At 46.0% G+C, this 16,741-nt stretch overlaps 1 protein-coding gene across 5 annotated transcripts in view; it reads right to left on the bottom strand.

Moving 5' to 3' along the window:
• Window positions 1–16,741, bottom strand: part of LOC114660960 (myosin phosphatase Rho-interacting protein-like) — a 198,275-nt gene that overhangs the window by 74,614 nt on the left and 106,920 nt on the right. For all 5 annotated transcript variants that reach the window (XM_028813998.2, XM_028813997.2, XM_051934115.1 and 2 more), the window contains 5 exons: window positions 13,226–13,294; window positions 12,532–12,621; window positions 12,191–12,300; window positions 4,314–4,905; window positions 914–1,030 (listed from right to left, as the gene is read on the bottom strand). In XM_028813998.2, coding sequence (XP_028669831.2) covers window positions 914–1,030; window positions 4,314–4,905; window positions 12,191–12,300; window positions 12,532–12,621; window positions 13,226–13,294 — 978 coding nt within the window. The remainder of the gene's footprint in view (window positions 1–913; window positions 1,031–4,313; window positions 4,906–12,190; window positions 12,301–12,531; window positions 12,622–13,225; window positions 13,295–16,741) is intronic.

The raw sequence follows: 16,741 nt of genomic DNA, 5'->3' as shown, positions 1-16,741 counted from the left end.
CATAACGGCAGCCAAAACCAGCAGAGGGCCAGCGCCCTCACCGGGCCCACTCGCTACGTACGCCAAGCCACTGGTCGAGCCATTTCAACTTGTACTTACTTACTGTGCTGCTAAAACAGCAAATGAACGTCTGCACCACCACAGGACTTGCTTGACAGGCCCGTCAGGACCAACCTGAAAGAACCTGGGGGTACAGTAACCCCACCGACAGTGTCATGCCAGCCATCAGTCACCTACTTGAAGGTTCACTGTGGTCTTAATAACAAAGCATCTGTGAATCCCAATGGGCACACCAGCATAACGCCACTTTGGAATGGTCTGAGGTGGCTCAGGCGGGTGACAACGTCTCTCAGTACTTCAGTATAAAGCTGGTGACTCACTAATTAACGATTAATAAGACACAATGATGCCCCCTTACTTACACGTCACTTTACCAGCATATCACAAGCCCTTCATGAATGGCCACTTTACCAGTAGGTGACTAACAGATGCATTATGAGTATTACAGTAGTTCACACACAAGGCGCTCTTTGAACGACTTACTGTCCTTGTGCTCAGACTGTCTGTGAAGGGCTTGTGTGCCCCTCAGGTCTTCAGTGACGCACTTCTGAGTTCTTCATCACACTCACTGAAACTAAACTACGTGGGAAAAACAGCAGCCAGTGCCCTCGGGACCCTCCGACGAAGTGGCCTGGGGTTTGTCACCGCACACTGGGTGGGACAGAAGGACAGACAATCTTACAAAGTTACGCAGTCTCTTCTCAAGTCCCACAGATCCGTTTGACTTTCCTTCCTAATAAAGGACCAGTGGGAGGCCAGTCGGTCAGCCATTCCACCTCGGTTTGGATTGATGGGACATCCCTGAAGGAGCAGGATGGATGTGCAGACCCCTCACTGAAAAGCAAGTGTGTACCTGCAGCACGTAACCCTCACGTGCATTCTGCTCTCGACTCTGAGCCTCCTTCAGCTGCTCTTGTAGAAGACGATTCTGATGCTGAAGACTGCGCAGCTCCTTCTGAGTCTGCTCCAGCTACAAAAAGGGAAAGGCGAACCAAGACAATTATTTGGCTCACTAAACTGTCTTCTCTTCTTTGCACGAACACAATTTCAACATGCAGTACAAATGAAAAGCATCTCAACATCACCACCCATCGAGTGTCGTTTTGTCTTGAGGTGTCCATAAATTCAAGTTCAGTTACTCAAACAGCCTTCAGTTTGTTTAGCAAAAATCCTCAACTGAATGTTTAAAGTCAACTCACATCTCGTTTTCACCCCAAAACGGACCTAAAAAGTCGAGAGGGTCTAAAAAGAACCAGACAGGACAATACAGGGAAGGAAATGGACAAGCAAACTGAGAAAGAACAAATGTAATGGAAGGGGCGACTGATACGAGAACCGGAGTGCGAGACAAGAGACGAGAGGGGGTTAGAGAAAGAGGACATCAGGGCCCACAGACCTGGGGAGGTTTTACTAAAGGAAATCAACTTGTTGACGTGGCCTTATTAAGGTCACATCACCAAACAGGACTTCTTCACAGTGTCGTCACACACGTGAGCGTGGGCTGCAGTGCGAGTAAAACACTTCATTGTACTAACGAAGGCTGACCTGCCTAAATCTCCTCCCACTCCCAGCAGCACTGCACAGCCCTGATGACCTCACTTCCTCCTGAAGACACACCTCTTCCTTTCCCTCAACTATAAAGCCGGAGCCCGTTATTTACTGTATATACTCACAGATAATTTTACTGTATAATTTTATAATGTCAGTCGTATAAGTCAAATGCTATTGGTCCAAGAGATTCTGCTGTGCTAAGGCCCGCCCACCTGAGAGTCTCACCACGGAGCACACGACCTTTTTGTTTTCTGTGTATGGTGCCAACGTGACCACACGGTGATACCCGCACTATTCTGAAGTGACGCTGGCACTGATTTGTGTATCTCACCCCCTCACACCCCTTTATCGTAAGAGCATCCCGTATCTACGATGGGACATTTGATCAGAAGAAAATATGAAGCTGCTTTTAAATTAAAAGTCATTGAAGTGGCAAAAGAAATTGGGAACAAACTTCAATGTGTCTGAGAAACGGAATCAAGAAGAATGTGTCGTATATCTGAACGGGCGTATAAGTCAGGCTCTGATCTTATGATCAATTTTCCCCGACTTTAACGTGAGTGCATACGATAAGCTTCAGTCTACGCTACGACTCGGTGCTTTAGGACTACTCGTTGTTTTTGTGTAAAACCAACAACACACAGGGTGGAATCTTCACACTTTCACAGTGTTTCTGGTCTCTTATTACAGCAGTGACATCTGTACATTATTAATATTTCAGATGGAAGGTGTCACTGAAAGAAGGAATGGGCAGGATTTTCATAAAGATAGCAGAGCAGGAATACAGAATGTCACAGCAATACGTTACTGGATAGTGAGAGCACAAAACACAAGATGGCAGTTCTTCACCTTTTCATAATGCCAGTTCTGTAAACCTATGGCCAACTGGCTCTAATAGGAGCTTTGTCCACCATGGCCTGACTGGCCTCCTGACACCTGAAGAGGACGCTACAGCGTGGACACTTGTGCCCCCTAAGCCCCTAAGCCTAAGAAATGCTTGCTTTGTTTTCTCTGATGTCTGTGTGTGTGAGACACTAACACACACACACACACACACACTCACTTACAGTCATATGAAGAAGTTTGGGACCCCCTCTCAGCCTACATAATCACTGACTCTCCTTCCAACAATAAAGATAGCAGTGGTGTGTCTGTCATCTCCTAGGAGTACTGCGGTGTTTATCAAACAAAGATTCTTAGTGACGCAGTAATTAAATCAAATGTGAAAAACTGGCTGTGCACAAATGTGGGTCCCCTTGTCATTGTGCTGATTTGAATGCCTGTCACTGCTCAATGCTGATTGGTTGATGAGCTCGTTAAGCCTTGAACTTCATAGACAGGTGTGTCCATCATGAGATATAAAGGGATTTTAGGCGGTCAATTACAAGTTGTGCTTCCTTCCCTTTGACTCTCCTCTGAAGAGTGACAGCATGGGATCCACAAAGCAACTCTCCAAAGATCTGAAAACAAAGATTGTTGAGTCTCCTGGTTTAGGGGAAGGCTACAAAAAGCCATCTCAGAGGTTTAAACTGTCAGTTTCAAGTGTAAGGAATGGAATCAGGAAATGGAAGGCCACAGGCACAGTTACTGTTAAACCAGCAGGTCTGGCAGGCCAAGAAAAATACAGGAGTGGCATATGAGCAGGATTGTGAGAATGGTGACAGACAACCCACATATCACCTCCAAAGACCTGCAAGAACATCTGGCTGCAGATGGTGTGTCTGTACATCGTTCTACAATTCAAACATCTGTACGGCAGGGTGATGAGAGAGAAGCCCTTTCTGCACTCACTCCACAAACAGAGTTGCTTGTTGTATGCCAATGCTCATTTAGACAAGTCAGATTCATTTGGGAACAAAGTGCTTTGGACTGATGAGACAAAAATGGAGTTATTTGGTCAGAACAAAAAGCGATTTGCATGGCGGAAGAAGAACACCGCATTCCAAGAAAAACACCTGCTACCTACTGTCACATTTGGTGGAGGTCCCATCATGCTGTGGGGTGGGCTGTGTGGCCAGTTCAGGGACTGGGGCCCTTGTTAAAGTCGAGGCTTGGATGAATTCAACCCAATATTAACAAACTCTTCAGGATAATGTGCAAACATCAGTCACAAAGTGACGCCAAGTGTTGAATATTCCAACAAGACAATGACCCAAAACACAGCTGGAAATCTGCAAAGCCATTCATGCACAGGGAGAAGTACAATGTTCTGGAATGGCCGTCACAGTCCCCTGACTTGAATATCATCGACAATCTATGGGATGATCTGAAGCAGGCTGTCCATCAAATTGAACTGAACTGGAGAGATTTGGTATGAAGAATGGTCAACAAGACCTCCATCCAGAATCAGACGCTCATCAGAGGCTATAGGAGGACAGCGTCTAGAGGACAAGAGGAGGCTCAACTAAGTATTGATGTCATATCTCTGTTGGGGGCCCACATTTATGCCCCTGTCTAATTTTGTTATGACACATATTTCATATTTTCTGTTGATCCAATAAACTTCATGTCACTGCTAATCCTGCTGTGTCCATAAGGCAGGTCAGATATTAAAAGGAAGTTCAGCTAATGAGAAACACAAATCCAAAGAATTAAGAGAACTTCCCAAACTCTTTCACATGACTGTATTTATATTTTCACGCGTCTTTCTTATTTTATATCTATTTTTAATATACGAGTTAATCAAATCCATTTTTTCTAACCTCTTTATCCAGTAGTAAGGGTGCCAAGTCCTGCGGTGGCACACTCTCTGAGACGGGTGCTGAAGAGTGAAGCGTTGAGATGGGGATCTGCTTCTCCTCCCGCAGAGGAGTCGTCTCCACTTGATGCCAGCGTTCTTCTATCTCCACACGCACACTTGGCGACTTCGACTCTAGGACGACGGCCTGGGAGCGGTCCACCTCCATTTGAATCTTTGCATCGTCTTGGTTGGAGACAAAAGACACATCTGCCGTCTCGAAACGCTTCCGTCGCACTTCCCTCCGCCAGGCCCGTTCCTTTTCCAAGTCTGTAACCGCACTGGCATTTGTACGTGGCTGTGCCTCCACTGGAGCGGCGGGACCGACAGGAGGGCTTACGGGCACTTCGGCCATGGCAGGCTCTCTTTCTTGTGCAAGTAACTGCTGGGTGGGACGAAACTCGGCCCAGTCAAAGGTTTTAGAGCGTCCATCACGGCGGCGTTCCCGTGCCCCAGCTTTCTTCACTGCGTGGCTCCCGTCTACTTCAGATGTGCCATCTACTGTTACACGTGTGTCACTAGAGGGCTTTGCTACGGCTTTCTCCTCTGGCAAAGAGCTGAAAACAAATTATTAATATCATTATCTTAATAGACGACTGCATTGCCAACTAAGACTCACTTAGCTATTCATGTCTACTTAATGTACCCAAGTGATTAAACACAAACCGTTAATAACTAGTGAGGTAGAAGTTAAAGTTCATAAACTGATCTGTTAGCTAGGCAGTCAAATAAGGAAGGATGGACAGAAATGGAGCGGACCATTAGAAACTGGTGCCCTGTGCCACAGCTGCCAGTTTACACACCACCCGCCTGTGCCAGCATTGGAGCTTCTTTACATTACGTTTTGCCAAGTGATGCACAAAGAGAGCTGAAAACGCACTGCTGGTCCTTTGCACCAAAAATCTTAAAGCTACAGAGGAGGTCAGATGAAAAAGGGGCATTGAATGCCAGAAACAGAGTGGTCTTAAAATACTCCAGTGCCACCCACGGTCAGGTCGGTCAGCTTTCCAACTGCGCAGAGTTCACGCCATCGCAGGCTCGTCAGCTCAACACTTCACACCCCCTCAAGCAGAGTGTTTCTGCCTGGACAGTCGTTTTGAACTGGAGGTCTCTTTTCCTGGAGAGGCCTGCCCTGCCATGGACACACATCTCACTTTACCGTCATACAGACCACGAGGTGACACGACCAGCCCGGCCTTCACCTAACTTGGCAGCCTAAGAACATCTGCGGTTTTGAAATCAAACCACCAGAGGGAAAGCAAAAGGCTGATCTTTCGAACTTAAGGGACACTCACCTAACGAGAGAGGCGGCCGCCGCTTTCAGCCATGGGAGGCCCCTGTGACGTAATTAATAAAAATTCATTCCACTTCTATAGCGCTGTCTCCGTACTCAAAGTGCTATCCACACAGAGAGGAGCCGGGAAGCGAACCCACAATCGTCCACAGTCTCCTTACTGCAGAGCAGCAGCACCACCACTGCGCCACCTGTGAGGACAAACGAGTTGCTTGGCCAACAGTGGAATTCGAACCCAAGCCTCCGAAGAGACTGGAGTCTAAATCCAGCGCCTTCGACCGCTCGGCCATGTGACGCCACTATGCCTTTTGCAAATGGACCGTAACATTCTGCCATTGCCAATTCACATCTGCATATGCTACTTAGGAGGCCTTATCTTTCTACTCCAGCATTAGGGGTTAGGAGCGGGCGCTGATTCAACGCAGTGCCACACCAACAACACGACATACCAACTCAGGATCCCAGATTAGGACCCGAGTGCAGCCATGTGACGGGCGACACCTCAGCACCACACCAGGTCAGATGGAGGGGTAGAGGGTGAGGTTTGTTATGGTGGCTGGAGTGCCAATTCTGCCACCAACTGCCAAGTTTTTCCCTGCAGGCTGGAGGGCCCACATGCAGAGATGGGTGCAGAGTAACGTCATACTCAGGACGGAGCAATTTCAGGTTAAGGGCCCAACAGAGCCGAGTCCCCTTTTGGCATTTACGGGATTCGAACTGGCAACCTTCCAATTGTCAGTGCCTCAGAGCCACCGCTCCGGTCAAGCACTGGCCACCTACAAAAAAGAAACAAGTGACGGGACGTACTCCACTTATATTTAGACATCTGCCTGAAAATACCAAGCCTGTTGCAGCATTTCGACCAGCTACTTGCTATTGGAGGTTTAAAATGATGACATGACGTCTATTCTGAGCTGCCTGCAGGGCAAAGGTGTAAAAAGAAAAGATGCCCTAATCGGATGTTAAGGCTGTGGGATGGCGCAAGTGCAAAGCGTGCAGCTGCTCCTTCATTCTCATCACCCTCGGCGATCGTAAGGCACGCAGTTGACATCAAATTGGAAATAACTGACAGCAGTCTGCTCCGGGGCCCACAGCACGTTCATGTTCTCATGCCATCAGGCTGTAAGAGATACCTGCCCGAAGCGAGACGCCATTCTCACCACGTGATCGAGTGGAGTTCGACTCTAGCAACACATCTTCAGTTTTTCAAACTTTGAAACTGATGTGGAGAGAGGACGGGCGTCTCAGCGGCCGTGAACGACACTCCACTCCTGTCTTAGTGAATTGTTTCCACTCAGACTTTAGCGTATAGATAGAGAGATAGATAGATAAACTATTAATCCCAAGAGGAAATTCACAATGCATAATAATGCACAATAAATACATTATTGTATTTATTATAATATTATATACTATTATATTATTGTACTAACCCTAACCCCAATGCACAATAAATAGCAGCTCTGCAGATCCAACTCAGTCCCAAGTTAGAACAATTACAAAGCAATGGCTGCACAAATGTTACGACATTTCAATTGTTCTCCCCTTTACGTTATAATATTGAGAGATAAATGAAGAAGTCCAGCCACTGCTGCCACATCTCTCAGTGTGACACGCAGGCTGACAGGTCACTTCCTCCTCTCTGTCACTTTGAAGTGTGGCTGCTTGATGTCAGTGTCGGTCACGAGATCATTTGGCAGCTCTTCATAAGGCAGAACTGGCACAGGACGGGTATCAGTGAAGACACCGCGCTCTCCGCTGCTTCACTTCACCCGTTTGCACCACGATAACACAGAAGAGCGGCCGTGAAAAGACTTCTTTCAAACGGGTCACTTCACAACCTGGCACATCTGGATCCTGTTGTAATACACGTCCACATCTGTAGATCTCATTATATATAGCAGGGTCTCCAAGTCGCACACAACAAACGTGAACAAGACTAAATAACTTGGCGCTTGTGTTTAAAGCCAGCTGGACGGTTATTGAGCCGCACAAACAACTTGAGCTCATTCTGCATGCAATGTTTGGAATGTGCTGCCCGCCCTTAGGGTGACATTAGTGCGTCTCAATCAAAGGCAGGATGGCGGCAGGACAGCACCAGGGAGATCCGTCAGCTCCTGCTCTCTGACACACAACTGACGGGATGGAAACTCCAGTTTTCATTTGGATGATTGAAATGGACAACATCAACTGGACCGGCTCTATTAAAGAGTCCGAGCTGGGTGTCGTAAGCAAAGGTCTCAGAGAGGTGTGCATCCTGGGATAGCATGGGAATGAAAAGTAGAGAAAGATCAAGAACAGACAGCGGCAACAGAGGCCCATCACAGTTCAGGGAAAGGCCGCAGACGAGGGGGGCACGTGACACCCCATAAAGCTCCCAGATTGGCTAGTGCCGTGTGCCCCTTACAAGAACAGACTGTTCATACACAAAGGGGTCTGCTGACCTGCAGCACAGAGCGTGGTGTCTTCTTGTTTAATGGCCTCGGGTGCTTTGGCTTGCAGTTTGGTCTACGACAGTGTTGTGATGGGAGATTTCACATGTAACTTGAGAAAGATTTTGTATGGCTTTATTTGTAATTTAGGCAAAGCAATGGAATTTAGTGTTTAGGAATGGGTCTGTCTGAATTTTACGACAGGATTTGGGTGATGTGTCTTAAACCAGTTTGGTGAGTGTGTCATTTCTACACCCCTGCAAGTAGGCTAAGGTGTACCTTAACATACGGTTTGGGGGTGGCAGGTGTTAAGATGTTGTATTCCACCATTGGTCTGAGGTATGGCTGTTTGGAATTGGCTTGTCTCAGAGGCCTTTAAGTGCCATGATGTCCTATTGGCTGTAGGGGTTGGACAGAACTTCTATAAATGTACGTGTTTAACCTCATAATCTCTCTCTTACTAACATCTGAAGAAGTCTCTCTCTTACCAACCCACATATGATGAAGAAGTATCTCTCTTCTGCTAACCTGTGATGATGAAGACAACACAATGAAGAGCACAGCTCAGCAGCCATTTTGAACAGACATGTGGCTGAAAGCTGAGCACCAATGATGCTTTAACTACAGACATTTAAGTAACTACAAGTCTGTGTGCCGCCTGAACTACACATCATCATTTAATCAGGTTGTATGGTTGCCAATATTCAAAGGTACTTTGCATTTTGTTATTATTTATGAATATTATCAGTAATACATTATCTTATGTGTAACTTAACTTCTGCTTGTCTTTTTACTACATCTAATTGCCTGAGGTTATAGATATAGAAGGGAAGGTGAGGATAAGTTCTATACAATAATACCTTAGAAACAGTGGTAAGTCTGGGAGATTAGGCATTCTAAGGCTACATATTAATAATACACAAGTAAGCCCGTGATTTGCTAGCAAATCGGAAATCCAAGAATGGCACTCAGTTTCTGTTCCGTCCGATATCTGGATGGATGACATATCATGGAGGGCGGGTGCGTCTGGGGAAATGTCATTTAATTACATAAGCATATCTGTACTAAAGCGGTTTCGTTTTGTGGAGACGTGATTCCGTTGCCTTTGCTGACACCGACTGCTGGCAGAGTGGAGCACAGCAAGTGTAGTGTACAGGTTGTGGTGTTCGTGTGCCAGCCACTGAGTCGGGGAAGCCGCTGGGTTAGAGTCTGTGACCGTTATGTGATCCACATTACTGGCACAGTGGATTAGAGCAAGTGTAGTGAACAGGTTGTGTTGTTTGGGCGCCACCTACTGACTCTGGGATGCCGCTGTGTTTGACTGTGGACTCTGGGGCGGGCGCCAAGGCCGCAGTGCACATGCACCTCAGTGCGTCCACCGTTCATATATTAACTGTGGTTTAGTAAGACAGATAGGGGAAAGCAGAGCAATATATTACTCTACCAAGTCAAAGCAGACAGTGAAGGACACAAATGGCGTATCTGTGGACAAAGGTCCTCACCGTTAGAACAAATGGGAGTGTGACAGCCATGGAAACGGATTTAAAAGCTGAAGATGAATGAAGGTTATTGTCGGCCTACAACAGGAGGGTTGCTGTATGACAGCAGTTCTCAAACTTTGGGGTGCGAATGTTGCCATATGTGGTGTAATTTCACTATTCGTAGGGAAATTTCAAACTTGTAGCAGTGTATCAGCAGCAAAAAATATAGGAATAAATTTAATTAGGGTTTCAAAAAAACATTGGGGGGGGGGGGGCGCGATTAACACTTATGAAAACTCGGGTTGCAAATACTTAAAGGTTGAGAAACGCTGCTGTATGAGAAGAAATCGATCAAGATGACAGAATCCTGCTTTAGTGGTCGGGAAGCTACATAATAAATAATACATTTAACCCCTTAACCGCCCTCGGCCGGATATATCCGGCACCGTTGTTTTATTGCTAACGCCATACTGCCGGAATTATCCGGCACATTTGCCTGTGGTTATGTGAATGCCTGGCAAGTAGTACAACTGACAGTTTGGCGTGGGTATTATTACTACGTTGTATTTCGACAACTCTGCGCTTGTATTGGCCGATCACGTGATGTGATTCGAAAGTGAAAGCTGTGAATATGGCGAAACGTAAACTGACTTCAAGTGAGGCTTTGCAGGCGATTTTGGACAGTTCTGATCATGATTGTAGAAGTTCTGAAGAAGATTTTAGCGACAATGATGAGCAGCAACATGCGCTGCATGATACTGTGAATGAAGACGCATCGGATGACGGTGATGAGTGGGTGTATCCCCAGCATCTCAACTGGACTGCTGCCCGAGGTGAGCTACCTTTTCTGCATCCGTTTGAGGCAACGTGTGGCTTTATTGTTGATGTAAACAATTACACTGCTGAGCAGTTTTATGAGCTGTTTGTGTCACCTGATTTGATCAGACATTTTGTTCATCAGACAAATCTGTATGCAGCACAGTTTATTGAGAAAAATCCCAATTTACCTCCACATTCCCGTGTTCGTGCTTGGTTTGACACTGATGAAAACGAAATTAAAAAATTCATTGGGATTTTGATGTTGATGGGAATAATCAGAAAACCAGATATTGAGATGTACTGGTCTACAGATCCTATGTATGCAACACCTATTTTTGCAGCTGTCATGACACGTAACCGATTCTCTTTGCTGCTGAAATTCTTTCATTTGAATGACAACAGAAATGAGCCAGATAAGAAAGATCCAAACCGCGACCGCTTGTTCAAGCTATGTCCTTTGATTGATCATTTATTTGAAGCATTTCAGTTGCCCTACATGCCAGGACCGTCAGTTGCAGTTGATGAAAGTTTATTGTTGTGGAAGGGCCGCTTACAGTTTCGACAGTATCTACCATTGAAAAGGGCACGGTTTGGTATCAAGATGTTTTGCTTAGCTGAGAATTCAGGTTACATTTATAGATTTTGTGTATACACTGGCAAACAGGATCCTATGAGTAGTATTTCAGCAGTGTTGCCAGATGAATGTAAGGACTTTGGACTTTCAGAAAAACGCTGTCGTGTCTGTTCAAAGAAGGGTCAGCGTAGAGACGTCAAGACCTTCTGCTCAAAGTGTCCCAGCAATCCAGGACTTTGTGCAGTTCCCTGCTTTGGCCTGTGGCACAGCAAACTCAAATACTGGGAATGAAACTATGATTGACTGAACTACTTTTGACTTTTGAATTACTTTTGACTGTTCCGTTTTGTAGTAGACAATAAATCCAGAAGCCTGAGAAAAGGTACATTTTGTGTTTTATTATGTGTTTGCCCATTTCTAGAACTTGCACAACATTTAGTGGTCAACACTGCTTGAATAAATGTAAAAAATGTACAAAAAAATGTAAAAAAGTAAAAAAACGAAAATTGTTCAGATTTCGCCTGGCTTGGGGAATATTTAGGGAGTTGGCGGTTAAAGGGTTAATAAACACAAGAAGGTCGTACAAAAAGAGTGGCGAACACGAGGCAGCACTGGCCTTACAGTAGCCACAACAATGGCCTATCGGTCATCACATAAAAGACCCTGAGGACAATATGCAGGCCACAAAGAGGACGGCTCCCAACACAGCAAACTCCTGAAGGTTTAATGGAAGTGTGGCGAGTCTATCAAACCACAAAGGTGCGACTCCAATAAAGATGGCCGTGTCAAAGGAGCATTCTAAAGAGTAGCCAGCGACTCACACCAGCTCTGTCCTGGAAATGACTGCAAGGCAGACAGATGAGAATAAACCCCGGGGGTCCTGCTGAAGAAATAAGCGTCAATGTCATCAGAGCGTTTTTTCTCCCGATTTCTGAAGATACAGAGTGACAGCAGAGCTGCGACGCTAAGAACTGGAAAACAGCGAATGTCTTCTTTAACTTGGACATTTAAAGGGAAATGCTGCCGAAAAATGAAACCAAAGGGGGAAAACGAAGGACAGCTGCAGACGACAGTAACTCAATGTTTTAAAAGCAAAGTAGAAAGAATAGAAAGAACAAAGATGGCAGAGAGAGGATGGCAAGATGGTACGTTTTCAACTCTCTTAAGAAATAAAGGCCTTCAGTCTTACAAAAAACAAACCGAGAGACGCTGATCCTTCCCCAGCTAACCCCTTGTTCTCACCTTGTCACATCTGGAGCCGTGGAAGGACGAATGCTTTTTGTAATGGCTTGAACCCAATTTCGACGAATCCCCGACGTCATAGCCGAGAGGGTGAAAACCCTGTCTTTAGTCTACAGGGAAAAGCAAAAAGGCGCAGATTACACAGAAGAAGGAAGAGCAGATGTTTTACTGCACACGTACAAGAACTTCAGGTGGGACGTCATCAGCTGTCATTAAACTGAAAACTCCTAAGGAGCCCCTGGTGTCTTTCGAGGGGACAGAAAGAGAGACCATCCATTAACCAGAGGAGCTCAGCGGAATAAGGCCACGAAAACTGACCACACCAACTGGAATGCACTTACATGGATCTGAAAGCCATAGTTTCGTTGCACTGGGAACTCCGTGACATCAAAGCAAGTGGACAGGTCAATCTCACCATCCAGGTCCGCAGCCTGTGTGCCAAATACAAAGCAACAGATTTTATAATGCAAAAAAAAAAAAAAAAAAAAAAAAGACACTCAAGTATATGGAAGAAACACAAAGGCGAGAAAAGCGGAGGTTGTGTAAAATAAAATCCAGAAGTTATGGGATGGTTACGTTTGCTCAAAATGGACGACTCACACGTGGTAACCAAAGGCCTACATGCATATCTACTCTCGGTGTGAGGAAGGAGAACATCTTAAGAAGGCACTGCTCATAGCAGGAGACCAGGAACTCTCGTGCCCACTTCCTGTCTCAGAGACAACGAGGAGCGGCGAGTGACCCCTTAGTCTGACGCTCAAAATAAATAAACTACAACAGTTGGGTAGCACTCGCTTCAGGACAGGCCCCTAACCAACGTTAACTCAAACGTGCTGACCACATCCATGGACACATGGAAATGAAAAAGCAAAGGGGCAGACCGGACATCTGTCCACTTACTGACTTGGTGTTCTTATTACACTTCAATGCCTGATCTCCCTTTAGCTTAATGTCGTTCTCAAAGTCTTACATGACAAGTACGATACGTGTGATTGGTGTACTGCCACCCTCCTCCTCCTCAGTGTCTCCACTCACCTCCTCAGCAATTGAATCCCGATAAAACCTCAGGCTCTGATCAGTTAAAACAAACCAGTGCTTCTTCCACTGCAAAGCAAAAACACAAAGAACAGAACATGACAGTCCGATCTCCTCCAGGCGTCACTTTCTCAAGCGTTTGTTAAATCTATCAAGCTGTAGCTTGGTATGCCCATACTGGACTAAAGTCACCCTGGCAAATGTGCCAAAAGGCCACCACAGAGACACCTACAGTACCTCTGCTGTCATAACACACTTCACATGCAAATACCTGCTGTCCCCAACTCCAGTTAACAGGTGCACAGAAGGTACACCTCCCAGTAGGGGGCACCAGTATATCTCAGAAACTGCCTAACTGGCACCTGTCTGTACTTTCTCAAGCCTGGCAGGTAAAGCAGATCATAAAAGTTGTGCCAGGGAGTAAACAATTCAGCAGCAGGCATCTGGAAACGAGTGAGCAGATGACCCTTTGGGTTTCTTCATCTTCTTATTCGGCTCAACAGTTGTTGGCCAATTTTAAAGGGTTAATAATAATAATAATAATAATTCTTTGCATTTATATAGCGCTGTTCTCACTACTCAAAGCGCTCAGCATTTGCAGGTTAAGGGCCCAACAGAGCAGAGTCCCTATTGGCATTTTATGGGTTTTCGAACTGGCAACCTTCTGATTACCAGTGCAGATCTCTCGCCTCAGAGCCACCGCTCCGCCATTCACTCTGTGAAATCAAAAGTTAGAGACAAAAACCGACGTTACAGAGGACTGTGAACTGCGGAGGACAGAAGTTCTTATTTGAATGCAATCCACATGTTTTATATTTAAATGAGATGTTGAGTGTTTTTAAAAGTTGATCTTTGTTAATTTGTCACTCCTGAAACTGCATACTTAAGTGAAGCATTTTTAATAAAATACCTGGCCTGCTTCTGTCTTATACAATGGAGATTAAGGGGGCTTGGGGTCTCAATATGAAAACAAAAGCTTTAAAACTTGAAGAACTCGATCTTCACTTTGAAGAGCAAATGCTTCAATTGAAGAAGAAGATCTGCCATCTGCATTTCTGAGGCAGGATTGTGGGAGCAAATCAAACTGGAAAGAACATCACAGATTCTTCACACCGTCTTCTTGAGGAAAGGACACACGTCCTGTCTGCTTTTGACATGGGAGTGTGAGCACAGACACACAGACAGACAGAGAGAGAGACACAGACAGACAGACACACACACAGCGAGAGACAGAGACACACACACACACGCTAACAGACACAGACAGACAGAGACACACAGACAGAGAGACAGACAGACAGAGAGACACAGACAGACAGACAGAGAGACACAGACAGACAGACAGAGACACACACAGCGAGAGACAGAGACACACACACACACGCTAACAGACACAGACAGACAGACAGAGACACACAGACAGACAGACACACACAGACAGAGAGACACACACAGACAGAGAGACACACACAGACAGAGAGACACAGACAGACAGAGAGACACAGACAGACAGACAGACAGAGACACACAGACAGAGACAGACAGACAGACAGACAGAGACACACAGACAGAGACAGACAGAGACACACAGACAGAGACAGACAGACAGAGAGAGACAGAGAGACACACACACACGCTAACAGACACAGACAGACAGACACACACTCCAAATTTCCAGTTTCGTTTTGGCAAGTCTGTTTTCTCAGTTGGTATGTCCTGCCATGACGAATCACATGATGCCCACTTTTCTCTTATTACATTGCATGTTATTTAAGATGCCCAGTGTGTGGCAGTGTGACGGTCAGGGGCACACATCAGAGTTTCACTGATAACATGGCACTGTATTTATAAAAGCCTTATATTTTATATATATATTTATAAGTCACCTACATGGCGATGTTAAGCTCATAGGGCCCATCAACACACCCTTCTGTACATTCTGTGGCGGTTTGTGTGCATGCAGGGTAACAAAAACAAGAAAGAGAAAAGGAGTGAGAGTGAGAGTGAGCCAAAGCACAAGGAAACAGAAATGAACGAAGCCCCAACAGCCAACTACCAAAGACAACATCTTTGAGTGAGCAAACTCAACGGCGCTCACCGATACCAAACAATTCACAAATACAGAGGGGGGACATCGTGCCCACTCCCTACAGACCCCTGCACTACCTCTCTGCCTATGCTGTAATGCCAGCTCTAAACTTCAATGTGATCAAACTAAATGTATGCCAATAACGTCTGTGTCCACTTCCTGTCACCTGACTGCACACTACGCACACGCTCAGTCTCAGTCTCTCTCAAATACCACCACTCAGCAGCAGGCAGCATCTTTGTACAAAAACAAATTCATCTTTTGTATAATGGAAGATGTATGTGACCATAGGTGAATTTCCTTTGATTATTATTATTCCTTCAGCTGGTGAGCTGAATGACTTCCGGCCTGTCGCTCTAACATCACATGTGATGAAGACCATGGAGCGGCTGCTGCTTCACCACCTGAGGTCCACAGGTTCAACATGCCCTTGACCCTCTGCAGTTTGCATACCAGGAGAAGGTGAGGGTGGAGGATGCCATCATCTACATGCTACACTGATCCGTCTCCCACTTGGACAGAGGCAGTGGTGCTGTAAGAATTATGTTTCTAGACTACTCTAGCGCCTTCAACACAATCCAACCACTGCTCCTCAGGGACAAGCTGACAGAGATGGGTGTAGATTCCTACCTGGTGGCATGGATCGTGGACTATCTTAAAGACAGACCTCAGTATGTGCGTCTTGGGAACTGCAGGTCTGACACTGTGGTCAGCAACACAGGAGTGCCACAGAGGACTGTACTTTCTCCGGTCCTGTTCAAGTTGTATTGGAAGTCCGATGTATATAGGCTGGAGTCCTGCCACGTGCAAAAGTTCGCTGATGACACTGCTATCATGGGCTGCATCAGGAGTGGGCAGGAGGAGGAGTATAGGGACCTAATCAATGACTTTGTTAAATGGTGCGACTCAAACTACCTACACCTGAACACCAGCAAAACCAAAGAGCTGGAGGTGGATTTTAGTAGACCCAGGCCCCTCATGGACCCCATGATCATCAGAGGTGACTGTGTGCAGAGGGTGCAGACCTATAAATACCTGGGAGTGCAGCTGGATGATAAATTAGACTGGTCTGCCAATACTGATGCTCTGTGTAAGAGAGGACAGAGCCGGTTATACTTCATTAGAAGGCTGGTGTCCTTCAACATCTGCAATAAGATGCAGCAGATGTTCTACCAGACGGTTGTGGCGAGCGCCCTCTTCTACGCGGTGGTGTGCTGGGGAGGCAACATGAAGAAGAAGGACGCCTCACACCTGGACAAACTGGTGAGGAAGGCAGGCTCTACTGTAGGCATGGAGCTGGACAGTTTGACATCTGTGGCAGAGCGACGGGTGCTGAGCAGACTCCTGTCAATCATGGAGAATCCACTGCATCCACTGAACAGGATCATCTCCAGACAGAGGAGCAGCTTCTATCTATCTATTATATA

Source organism: Erpetoichthys calabaricus, chromosome 11, assembly GCF_900747795.2.
Source record: "Erpetoichthys calabaricus chromosome 11, fErpCal1.3, whole genome shotgun sequence".
NCBI classification, from domain to species: Eukaryota; Metazoa; Chordata; class Cladistia; order Polypteriformes; family Polypteridae; genus Erpetoichthys; species Erpetoichthys calabaricus.
This window is presented reverse-complemented; position numbering and strand designations above follow the sequence as displayed.